Source organism: Carlito syrichta, unplaced genomic scaffold, assembly GCF_000164805.1.
Source record: "Carlito syrichta isolate Samal-C Ts95f unplaced genomic scaffold, Tarsius_syrichta-2.0.1 Scaffold303139, whole genome shotgun sequence".
NCBI lineage: Eukaryota > Metazoa > Chordata > Mammalia > Primates > Tarsiidae > Carlito > Carlito syrichta.
The window spans coordinates 573,550-586,696 of NW_007247235.1; the positions used below are offsets into that span (position 1 = coordinate 573,550).

The 13,147-nt window shown below is 41.2% G+C and overlaps 1 protein-coding gene across 1 annotated transcript in view; it reads left to right on the top strand.

Annotated features, from left to right (window-relative positions):
• The window catches only part of SIAE (sialic acid acetylesterase), a 34,541-nt gene that overhangs the window by 18,227 nt on the left and 3,167 nt on the right, over window positions 1–13,147 (top strand). The window contains exons 5-8 of the mRNA XM_008057841.2: window positions 1,254–1,431; window positions 2,847–2,956; window positions 3,523–3,656; window positions 12,464–12,621. Of these exons, the coding sequence (XP_008056032.1) occupies window positions 1,254–1,431; window positions 2,847–2,956; window positions 3,523–3,656; window positions 12,464–12,621 (580 nt within the window). The remainder of the gene's footprint in view (window positions 1–1,253; window positions 1,432–2,846; window positions 2,957–3,522; window positions 3,657–12,463; window positions 12,622–13,147) is intronic.

The window sequence follows — 13,147 nt, forward strand, 5'->3', positions numbered from 1 at the left end:
CTGCATGTGCTTTTCTTTGGTGGTGTCAGATCGCTCCTACATTTTCAAGTGTTAATTCATCAGTAAACATTTGAGTGCCTATATATGGTAGGTACTGTTCTAAGTGCTGAGGGTAGAATAGTAAATAATACAGGGAAGAATACCTGCCCTCATGGAGCTTGTGGTCTAGTGTGCGGGAATATAGAAGAGGAATAATAAAGTTAGTAAATTATATACCAAGTATCTGATACTATCCAGTCTTTATCTGAACTCTCCCTGTAAAAGAGCTCAGGAACTGAGTGAAGATTTTCGGATGAATCCTTTGCTCTATGAACTTTTACTGTATGTTATCTAAAACAGGGGTCCCTAGAACAGGGCCACACTGCAGGAGGTGAGTGGCAGACCAATGGAGCATTGTCTGCTATGAGATCAAGGATGGTGTCAGATTCTGATGGGAGCGCAAACCCTATTGTGAACTGTGTATGTGAGGGACCTAGATTGCATGCTCCTTAAGAGAATCTAATGCCTGATGATCCCTACCCTCCCTCTGTCCATGGAAAAATTATCTTCCATGAAACCGTTCCCTGATACCAAAAAGGCTAGGGACTGCTGATATAAAACTTAGTACTTAATCAGATTTGGATAATGTATTACTGTGCTACCTGAACTCTTTTTCATACTCTGCTCTCAGAGACTGAATAAATTTAGATACCATGGAATAGGTTAGATGGTGGTATGTGCTAATGAGACAAAAATAAATGAAATACATCAGGGAAGGGAGGCAATAGGGAAGGAGTGTGGGTGGTGGGATGGGTAGTGGTTTGTAATTCACAGTGGCCAGGGAAGTCCCAACTGAGAAATGCAACATTCCAGTCATAACCTGAAAGAGGTGAGTCAAGGCAGATGTCTGGGAAATGGCATTCAGGGTAAAATCTCTCCCACATTGAGAATCTCTCCTGCCTCTTCTTCTGTTGTCACATCTTTCTGGCTGTAACTGGAAAAAGTTATCTAATTAGATTGGACCCAGTAGGGCTATAGTTTTCCACTTTGGAAAAGATTTTCCTTAGAATCTTTTGAAGGAGGTAATAGACCAAGGCCAAGTATGTTGGTCTCAATACTATACATTTCAGTGCCTCTCAGTCTTATCCTGCTTTTGAAAGGTCTTAGAAAGGAACAGAAGAGACGATCCTTCTCACCTAGACCCATCTAGTAGCTGCAGTTTGTATCCATATATTTTTTCCCTGACTCTTTTTCTTTAACTATTTCTATGACAGAAAACTTAGGCCATGAACAGTTCAAGTACATGTCAGCAGTGTGCTGGCTCTTTGGGCGTCTTCTGTATGACACTCTGCATTATCCCATTGGATTAATCTCCTCTAGCTGGAGTGGGACACCCATTGAAGCCTGGTCATCTGGAAGGTCACTGAAAGCCTGTGGGGTTACTAAACAAGGGTAAGAAGCATTCTCTAGTCTGAGAGAGAGCCTGCTAGGGAATTATATGAGAGAGAGGGTTATGGTTTCCTTTGGGGAGTAAGCATATGTTGAATGTCGAAATGAGTATTGAATGTATGTAACTTACTCATGCAGAGGTAAGGTATCATTTTCACTGTCATCACCACCACAGTCATTGAGAATATGGCAAAAATTATCCTTTTCTTTAATAATAGTAATAGCAAATGCTTACTGAAAGATTTCTATATGCCAGACACTGTTCTGGCACTTTATATATATTAAGTGTCGATACTATTATCAGACCATGGATAAAGACACTACGTCTCAGAGAGGTTTTGTTAACTTGACATGACTAGTTAAAGTGGCAAAATCTGGCTTCAGTGTCTGTGCTCCTAACCACTGTGCTATACGGCTTAGAAGAATAAACAGTCTAACAGAAAGAACAAATATATATGCATGTACCACAAAAATATATCCGTATATTGATGTCGAAAGCCAGCTAGGAAAAGCTGGATCAGGAAAAATATTTGTGGGGTGAAAGAGCTAGTTAATAAAAATCCTGATACTAATATCAGATGAGCAATATGTGACTGCTTTCATGGACATTGTCTCATTCATTCTGGAAAGGGCTCTGGGAGGAAGATGGATTTGAACTCTCAGTACAATCTAGATAAAAGCTTGCCTGTGAGGGAGTGAAGACATTCAACTTTGGAACAGGAAGAATGCCTGCAATAGAGTAGGAGGGAGCATCAGACCCAGCACATGATGAGGGGCTCTCAAGCTAGGTCTCCCAGGTCTCTAAGGTGGGTGCAAGGGATAATACCAAACGAGGGGAAGTGGGCATTCTCATACACAGCAGCTATGAGGACACATTCAATTAGTATTCTGCAGAGAAATTTGAGAACATGTTCAAAGCTTTAAAAAAATATGCCTTTTGACCACCCAGTGATTTTATTTCTGGGGATTTATTTTAAGGAAATAATAATTGAGTATGTATACGTTGATTTAGCTATAAGGAAGATAAACATGGCATTGCTTATAAAAGAAAAAAGTTTAAAATAATCCAAGTATCCATCCACTGAGTACTAGGTTAAATAAATTTATTGCTTGTGTGAGGGACTCATAATACAGCACTCCTTCCCTCTGGCTTTAATTACTTTATCTGGAAACTTGGATGACCCACTCTGAACTTACAGAAAGCTGACTGATACATTTATCCTGGGAAGAACCTGGAGGTGAAATTCAGAGACTGCTCACATGTTTTCAAGTAAAACAGAATTTCAATTCAATTTAATTCTGTGTTGTTTTTATCAGAAGTTTGCCCCAAGTGAAAGTCGATAGATGCTCACCTTAGAGATCATCATGTGTTCAGACACCAGCTCTCTGGTGACACTTGTGCATCTTATTGATTTTAGGTCCATTCCGTATGATTCTGTAACTGGTCCCAGTGAGCACTCTGTTCTCTGGAATGCCATGATCCATCCGCTACATAATATGACCCTGAAGGGGGTGGTATGGTACCAGGGTGAGTGCTTACTTTCCTATTTCTCTAATGTTTACAGCTTTTGCTATATAACAAACTACCCTAAAACTTAGTGGCTTAAAGCAATAGTTTTGTGACTTTATTTAGCTCACTATTCTGTGGGTTGGCGGGGCGGTTTTTTTTGTCTGAGTTGCTTTAGCTAATTTTGGCTGGTATCTCTTATGTGTCTTTGGTCACCTGGCAGGTTGTCTGGTGGCTGAATGACCTAGGATGGCCTCTCCCTCATATCTGTTGACTGGGGGCTGTCTGCTGGGGCACTGTGGTTCTCAGGTGACCTTCCAACCTTCAGGAAACTAGCTGAGACCCACTTGTTATCTGTATAGTAGTCCCAGGGTCCTAGGTGCATCAAAGGAGAGCAAGGCCCAAAGTTGAAGTGCTTTTCAAGACTCTGCTTGCATCATGTTTGCTGATGCCCCTTTGGTTGGAGCAAGTCACCAGGCCAGTCCAGTGAGGCCACTACCTCAGGGCATTGATAAAGGGAGGAGAATCATGTGTGGCAACTTTTGCAGTCTACCCCAAACTTCTCTCACAATTTTAACTGTTTTTAGGGGAGTCCAATATAAAATATAACACAGACCTGTACAATTGCACATTCCCTGCGCTCATTGAAGACTGGCGCCAAACCTTCCATTGTGGCTCCCAGGGGCAGACAGAGCGATTCTTCCCATTTGGATTTGTCCAGGTATGATCAGGGTAAAGGCTTGCCTGTTCCTGCCAACCCCTGTTCCTGTCTTGAGAGGAAGAGGGTTTATGGGCATTGGTGTGGGATGTGCTCTTTATCTTGGAATTCATATTCCTTTTTTGTCCTCACAGTGTGCTGGTCAAGAACTGAATGTAAGGCTTAATTCAAGAAGCTAATATGTCTTCTTACGAAAAAAGCATTACAGGTTTATTGAAGAAATATTAAAAAGATAAGCAAGCCGGGCTTGGTGGCTCAGCCTGTAATCCCGTGCCTTTTGAGTGGATTGCTTGAGCCCACGGGTTTGTGGGTTCGAGACCCACTTGGGCAGGCAAGACCTCATCTACAATAAAATCAAAAAAATTAGCCGGGTGTGATAGCGCACGCCTGTAATTCCGGCTACTCTGAAGGCTGAGGCAGAAGGATCACCGGAGCCCAGCAGGTCGAGGCTGCAGTGACCGGGAGCGGCCACTGCACTCCAGTCTGGGCGACAGAGTGAGACTCCAACTTAAAAAAAAAAAAAAAGATAAGCAAAAAGGAAGCTAAAAACATTGATAATTTTACAATTCAGAAATAAGCAGACTTCTTTTGTGCATGTGTTTTTGAAATAGGATCTGTACCATGTCTTGCTTTTTTCCTAATGTCATATTGTGAACTTTTTTCATGTCAGTAAACATTAATTTTTCAACATAATTTGCAGTGATTGCAAAATATTCTGAAATATGGCTGTATTATAATTTATTTAACCAGTTCTCATTAGATGTGCACTTAGGTTGTTTTAAATGTTTTGCTCTTATAAGCATAGGCATGTTTATTTCCTTGTAGCTAAATTGTTGCACAAACATGTAATTATTTCCATAAGATAAATTCCCAGAAATGAAGTTGCTGTATCAAAATGGACAGACTTAAAAAAAAAAAAATTTTAAATATGTGAGGTACAATTCAGGGTTTGGTATACAAATGTTCATTATGCAGGTATCCTTGTTGATGAGGTGTGTCCCCCCCTCCCCTGGCGGTTTCCCACTACTGTCAATTCCATTCCTCTCCCCCCCAGGAAGTTTCCCACTACTGCCAATCCCTTTCTTATAGTGTTATGATAATTATTCAAGGTCTGCTTATGAGTGAGAACTTGTGATACTTGGTTCTGTGATAGATCACTCAGTATTATAGCCTCTAAGTTCATCTAAGTTGCTTCAAAGTTCATAATTTTGTCCTTCTTCATGACTGTGTAATATTCCATCATGTATATGTACCACTTTTTAAAAATTCAGTCCTCTTTCAGTAGGCAGCACAGTTGGTTCCATGTTTTTGCTTTTGTGAATAATGCTGCAATAAACATGCGTGTGCAGGTATCTTTTCCATAGAGTGATTTGAGTTCCTCTGGATATATTCCTAGTAGGGGGATTGTGGTATCATATGGAATGTCAATTTTTAGATTAAAAAAGCACAGCTTTACAAGACTTTGAACATGCCCTTACATTTTTCTGTATGTTTATACCCTTAGCATGTGTCTGTAAGAATGTCTCCTTCGCCACACCCTCCCTGTCCTGGTGTATCCTATACCCCTCAGAATGCACTATGGCCTCTCACTTCCACGCCATTGCTCGTGCTCCTTGCCTGGAACAATCTTTCCCTCCTACTCTTTCTCAGCTTTTACTCATCCTTTTATCTCAGCCTGGATACTGGTTAGGAAACCCTCTGTGTCTATCCAAAGTCTGGGTTAGATGCCCCTGTTCCTTCTACTTCTCCTTTTACTTGCATGTAGGTTGCACGTATGACCATATTTTTGCAGGTCACATTTATATCCCTAGTATCTTGTTGGTCAATACTCATTAAATAATGCTTAACACATACATGAAAAAATGTATCAAGAGAGACCATAAGTTAAAAAAAATTTTTTTTTTTTGATTCATAGTCTCACTTTGTTGCCCATGCTGGACTGTGGTGGCATGATCACGACTCACTGTAGTCTCAACCTCCAGGGCTTGGATGATCCTTCTGCCTCAGCTGCCTGGCTATTTTTTTAAAAAATTACTTTTTGTAGAGATGGAATCTTGCTGTGTTGCCTTAGCTGGTCTCAAACTCCTGGGTTTAAGCAGTTCTCCTACCTCAGCCTTCAAAAGTGTTGGGATTATAGGAATGAGCCACACACCCAGCAAAAAACCATACTTTTAATGGGAGAAAATTAGAAGGGTTCTACTTTCAGCCTTGCATAAAAAGAATAAACATATTTGGCCAAGTTAATAATTCCCTTGCCTCCACCTGTTCATATGACCTCTCCAAGACTTAGACTTTTTAGCAGGGTAGCAGTTTTGGCTTTTCTAGAACATGGGGAATTAAACAAGTAAGGTGTTGTAAAAGCAAGGCTCAATTTACAACGAATGGCAGAGTAGACTTTACCATTTGATTGGGATATACATAGTTCCAGACATCTGCCTCTATGTATCCCATGATACCTTGTCTATCCTCCCATCTCTTCTACCTCATCCTATTTCACGGTACACTTTTCTTGAATAAAGATTTTTATAGATCTTTTTTCCACTTAAAATGTCTTTATAGTAATTTTCTGTCTTTTCTACATTTGTTTTGACTTTGAAATAAGATCATTCTGCTCATTATTTTCAAAATAGCAGCTCCTGTCACTGGTTCTGTATTGCTGTTGGTGGTGGCTGCACTTGGGTTTTGGAGGTACTTTTTCCTCTCGTAGCTTGTGCACGTGGTGATTTGAATGTGACTTCAGCCAATTCAAACAGAGTATGTGCTGAATGCTTATTATGTGCTGTGAGATGCTAGCACCTTGTTGAGGTGCTAGAAATATAGCATGAATCAGAGAGACCTGGCCCTTGCACTTATGCCTTATGGTTTAGTAGAAGGCCTTGACCCTCCAGGCTTTAACTTGATTATCACCAACAAAAATATGTTGGCTACTTGTGGAAAACTGGAAATATAAACATACATCTTCAAAGGGAAACATAAAACATAATATAATGTTTCAGACCATCCAGGCTAGACTGCCTGGATTCAAATACTAGCTCTGACATTTCTTGAGCTACATAATTTTAAACAAGATATTTAAACTTTTTGTTATTTTATTTTATTTAATTAATTTATTTATTTTTGGGTTGGAGTCTCACTCTGTCGCCCAGACTGGAGTGCAGTGGCCGCTCCCGGCCACCGCAGCCTCGACCTGCTGGGCTCCGGCGATCCTTCCGCCTCAGCCTTCCAAGTAGCCGGAATTACAGGCATGTGCTTCCACGCCCGGCTGATTTTTTTTTTTATTTATTGTAGAGATGAGGTCTCGCTGCCCAGGTGGGTCTTGAACCCACAGGCTCAGGCAATCCACTCTCCTCAGCCTCCCAAAGGCGTGGGATTACAGGCTGAGCCACCGAGCCCGGCTTGTTATTTTAAATATTAAATGAGTTCATCCATGTAAGCCTAGCACATACTGGATAATGTTAGTGTTTATCATTATTAATGAGAGAAATCAAAATATGGAGGGACAGTTGGTTTTTTATGGAAGATAGATTGGCTTTATAGAAGTGTTGAGTTTGAAATGATGACTGCAGTCATTAGAGTGCAGTTAGAGATGTAGGACTCAAGCTCCATGAAGAGACCAGGGCTAGACACTTGTATCAGAGAGTTATAAGTAGACTGAAGTCTGGGAGAGAAAGACAAGAGCAGGAGGTTTGGGACTGGAGTCCCTAGGAGTATGCTGTTTAAAAGCAGTTTGTTTGGAGGAACAGACCACAACCTGCATTGTTATTTGTAAATCCTCTGTGTGGCCAGTTTTATATTCTTTGGCTGGTCTACTGGCTATGGTATTTCTACTAGTCGCTGTGGGAGACAGAACAATGCCCCAGCCTATCTCACCCAAGATTAGGAAAAACACAGGAATTTCATTTGGGTATGGAGTATGCTGATGCCCCCATGTGGCCAGTGTATAGTAGTGCTGTCAATGAACTAGAGTGGAGAATTGCTGCAAGAATTCTCACTCTGCAAACTGCCATTTTGAGTAAACTCCTTTGGCTTTAAGGGGCTGTTACTAGCATTTCTCTCTGTTGAGCTTCAGGCTGGTACTTATCTTATACTCCTTCCTGTGGCTCTGTTGCTGTGATCTTCACCATACCCTGGCTGGGGCCCATGGTTCTACTTCTGGGTGTTGTATAGAAGATATGGATCTTTTTATTCTCATTTTCTAGTTTTCATGAGATTCCATTGGATCTTTTTATTCTCATCTGGATCTTTTTATTCTCATCTTTTTATTCTCATTTTCTAGTTTTCATGAGATTCCATTGTGAAGCTTCAGCAGCACCTTTTATCATTTCCTATGTTAAAGTCGATTTGCATAAGATAATTTTAATAAGAGAATTGGAAATGTCTCTTTAGTCCTGTATCATATCCAAGCCTCCTTTCTGTACTATTGCAACCTCTCTGTGTTTTCCTGATGCTTTTCCTGTCTTTCTGGAACAGCTCAGGAAGCAGAAAACATCCTCTGCTCAAAGCTTCATTTGGCCACATTCACAGGAATGATGTCAGGTATTTTCTGGGCTGTGGGAGTAATAAGACAGGGTAGAACAGTCTGTGTATAATACAGGCTTCTGGTGGGGTCAGACATTTTGAAATGGAGTCAAAAGACAATGTAGCTGCTGGCCCAAACTGCTTCTCAGTTTGTGGTTTGACTTATAGTTAGATCACAGTTTGTGAAAGAGAGGTAATAGGTTGATGCCTTTCATTGGCTGGAACTAGGACCATAAGACGTTATGTAAATGAAGGACAGCTAGATGTCAACATCAGAAAAGTAAGAAAATAATAAGACCACATGTATAATTGTAATAGTAAACAATTTTTCTGGGAACCTTTGTCCTTTCCAGGAGTAGGAGTATATCAACTTTCAGTTTAGATGAAAACAAATCCTGTTAACTCACTCTGTGTTCACAGTCTGACCACTTCTCATTACCATGACTGCTCCTATGCTAGTGGAAGCTACCATCACATCTTCCTCGGATTATCATGTCCTAACCGGTCTTCTATCCTGTTTCTACCTTTTCTCTTTCTTTAGGATCTTCTCACTGTATAGGTCAAAGTGATCCTTTAAAGTGTAAGTCTCATAGGAAGGTTCCAGTGGCCTTTCATGTGACTGGAGTTAACAAGGCTATACATGACCTGCCACCATTGCCCTCTCACCCCATCTCCCAATTCTCTCTGCCTTGCTTACTCCGCGTCAGTCACTCTGGCTACCCTAATTGTTCTTTAAACACACTAGACATACGTCTATCTTAGGGCCTGGTATTTTCTTTTCCATTCTACCTGGAAAGTTCTTTCTCCACTGTATTAATTTTCTCTTGCTGCAGAACAACTTGTCTATTGGTTAGAAGCAAGTTCTGTCAGTCTGTATTTAGCAACTTAAACAATATAACACACTTTTATTATCTCACAGTTTCTGTGGGTGGGGAGTAAGGACATGCATGGCCTAACTGGGTCTTCTGCTTAGCACGGCAGTGAAGGCGTTAGACAGCTGTGGTCTCATTTGAGGCTTGGGGTTCTCTTCTGAGCTCATGTGGTTGTTGGCAGAATTCACTTCCTTGAAGCTGCAGAACTCATGACAGCCGACTTGAAGGCCAGGAGGAGAGAGAGTCTGACTTCCAGAGCCTCTTTGAAAGGACCCAACTAAATCAGGCTCACCACGATACTCGCCTTTTTGGTGATCTTGAAGTCAACTGAGTAGGGATCTTACATCTGCAAAATCCCTTCACCTTTGCCATGTAACAGAACATAATCATGGGAGTGATATCCCATTACCTTTGCCATGGACACATGTTCAAATCAAAGGACGGTATTTGTTGCCCTTGTGTCTATTGGTTAGAAACAAGTTCTGTCAGTTTGTCTTATTCTTGACTATTCCATTCCCACTACTATCCCTCTAGAATAGACCTTTGGTTTTTGGTGACTATTGGTTGGAAGCAAGTTATAGGTCTCTCCCACAAAGGGGAGGGTATTATAGAAGATCATAGGATCACTGCAGGTCATCTTAGAATTCTGCCTGAGAGTCCCAGATATCCTCATAGCCTCCTCTCTCACCACCTTCTAGTCTTTGTTCAACTCTGGCATTCTCTCCTCTTTCCCTGTTATATTTTTCTCCAATGTACTTATCACTTTCTCATAGGATATGTGGTTTCCTTATTTCTCTTGTTTATTGGTTATCTCTCCACAGTAGAATGCAGGGATGGGAAGGGATTCTTGTATTTTTTTCACTGCTCTATCTCTGGGGCCAGTATTAGTGCTTGAACGTGGTAGGTGCTCAGTACATATTTGTTAAAAGAATGAGTGAATAAATGAGCTGACTGATATTTCATAAGCTACTAATCCTTCACAGGTTTTTTCTGGAACAATATTATTTCCCAAATATTCTGATACCACTGGATGCCTGAGATTGCAAGCAGTTAATCCAGATATTATGGATTCTGAGCTATGGATTTCATCTTTTCTCATGTGCCCCATCCAGTTGGTTGCCTGGTCTATCAATTTGTCTTATTCGTGACTATCCTATTTCCACTACTATTCCTCTAGATTAGACCTTTGTGTGTGTGTGTGTGTGTGTGTGTGTGTGTGTGTGTGTGTGTATGTATCTAGAATGTTATAACAGCTGCTTAACTAGCCAGGCTCTCTGCTCTAAACTTTTCTTTTTTTGCCAAAACCATTTGTATGATCACTAGATTAATCATTTGAAAGTGTCTTCTGATCATGTCAGTACTTTAACTGACTTTGTTATTATTTAATTGAGATGAAATTCGTTTAACATAAAATTAACCATTTTAAGTGTTCAGTTCACTGGCATTTTAGTACATTCACAATGTTATACAATCATCACTTCTATTTCTATGGTAGTCTTTTATTGCTTATAAAAAAGTATAAACATTTGCCTTGCTATCTTTCCAACTTTGTCTTTCCTACACCAATCTGCCAGTCTTGCTAGATTGTGTTTCTTTCAGAATGGCCGTTCTCCTCCCTACCTTTGCATCTTATAAGGTCCTAACATATGAAATATGAGCAGAACTACTTGTAGTGACTTCTCAGTTTTGGTGCCCATCCAATTTTTTTTTTAACGAATTCTGAGGTCATTTTTTCCCCCTATAATAATAACCATTCTCTGTTTTAAATGTATATAGCACTTGGCCAGGCATGGTGGCTCACTCCTATAGTCCCAGCAGATTGGGAGGTTGAGGTGAGATGATTGCCTGAGCCCATGGGCTCGAGACCAGCCTGGGCAACTTGGCAAGACCTCATCTCTACAATAAATCAAAAAATTAGCTGGGCGTGTCGGCATGTGCTTGTAGTTCCAGCTACTTGGAAGGCTGAGGTGGAAGGATCACCTGAGCCCAGCAGGTTGGGGCTGCGGTGGCCATGAGCATGCCACTGTACTCCAGCTAGGTGACGGAGTGAGACTCCAACTCAAAAAAAAAATGTATATAGTTCTTGATGTTTGTGCCACCAATTTAGCACTTAATCCATACTATTTTATACTGTTGTTTAGTAACATTTCTTATGTGTAGATCTGTTACCCTATCAAAGCTATAAAGTACTTGTACCAGTTAACCACTGCTGTTTTAAACCATGGCTTAAAATAGCTCTCATGTCTGGGGAGCCAGGGTTGGGTGATTTGGCTAAGTTCCACCAGGCTCTTTCAGATCTCTGAGTCACCAGGGAGCTCTACTCCAATTTGGGCTTGGCTGGAAGGGATTAGACAAGGCAGCACTGTTCTACAATGCTTATTCTTCTCCAGAGACCCGTAGGGCTAGCCAAGGCATGTCCTTCTCATGGTGATAGCAGCAGGGCAAAACCAGCAAGTAGAACCATGCAGGGTCTCTTGAGACCTAGGCTAGGAACTCACACACTATATTTCTGCTTCCATCTATTGACCGAAATGAACCACATGGCTGAACTCAGAATCAAGGGGTGGGGAAATATACTCTTCAGCTTAATGGGAGGAACTGCAAAGCTGCAGGGCAAGAGGGTATGGATATAGGAAGAGGGGAAGAATTGAGGTCTTTTGTGCAACTTATCACATTCTCAAGGGCAGATTCTTCTCTGCTTCCCAACAGTGCATAGCCCTGTGTTGTATACAGGTGTATAAGTTACCTGTTGCTTGTAATAAGCTATCCCAAAACAGTGGCTGAAAAAATCTGCCATTTTATTTGCTCACAACTTCTTGGGTTGGCCAGGCTGGGCTCAAATGGGGTGGCTCATCTCTGTTCTATGTGAGAGCAGCTGGGCTTGCTCATGTGGCTGCAATTTGAGCTGGAGGACCTAGAATTCACATGATTGATCCCTCAGCTGGGGTTGCTGGAACACTAGAGTCTCTCTTTCTACATTATCTTTCAGTTTCCAGGTCTCCTCTCTCTGTATAATCTCTCCAGCAGGGTATCTGGACTGTTTTTACATGACCAGCTCAGGGTTCCAAGAGAATGAAATCAGAAGACAAGGCCTCTTAAGGCAGAGACTCAAAAGCTGTACATCACTTCTGCTGCATTCTGTTGGTCAGAACAAATCACAGGGCTAGCCCAGATTCAGTGGGATGACACATAGACACCACCTTTTGCTGAGAGGTGTGGCAAATTTGCATTGTAAAAGGACATATGGGATAAAGATTGTTGCACCCATCTTTGGAAAGACAGTGCCACAGCAGTAAAGCAGTACTGTAAATAATTGGATGAGCATTTGAACAAATGAGAGAAGCAGAAGCAGAGTCTGCCAGCAAAAAAGCCAGTGTGGGATTCTGATGCAATAAAAGCAACAATGTCTTTGCATTCTAGTTATCTTCATATTTGCCTGAGAACAAATCAGAGGATGGATTTCCCTGGATCCGCTGGCATCAAACAGCAGACTTAGGCTATGTCCCCAGCCTAAAGATGCCCAACACTTTCATGGCTGTGACTATGGACCTCTGTGATAGGGACTCGCCTTTTGACAGGTATGGTTGCTTCTTGGGTTTTGCATGAACAGTGTGTGTTCCTTGTCTGTAGTCCTTCACTCTCATGTTCACTTGTGAGGGGGAAGATTAGATCAAGGATTGAAGCTAGGAAGCACTACATATATGCAGTTATGCTGGGATGTGCTGCAATAACAAAAATCCCTTAACATCTCGGTTCCTTGATGCAACAAAAATTTATTTCTTGCTCAACTCCATGTCCAAAAAAGGTCAGTGGAAACTTTCCTCACTGTAATCATTCACAGGCGCAGAGCAACAGAAGCTCAACATTGATCTGTGCTTCCACAGTTGCCTTAAAGTGTTATAGTAGTAATTTCTGCTCACGTCGCACTGGCCAAACCAAGTTATATGACCATGGCTAGCCTCAGGGAGAACAGGAAATGTAATTCTAGCAATGTATACCCCTTGCAAACTGTAAGTTATGAGGAGATGTCAAATATGAAATAGGGCCCAGTACTATCAGTTCATCAATAGGATGAACTGATAATATTCATTAAATAAACAAAGA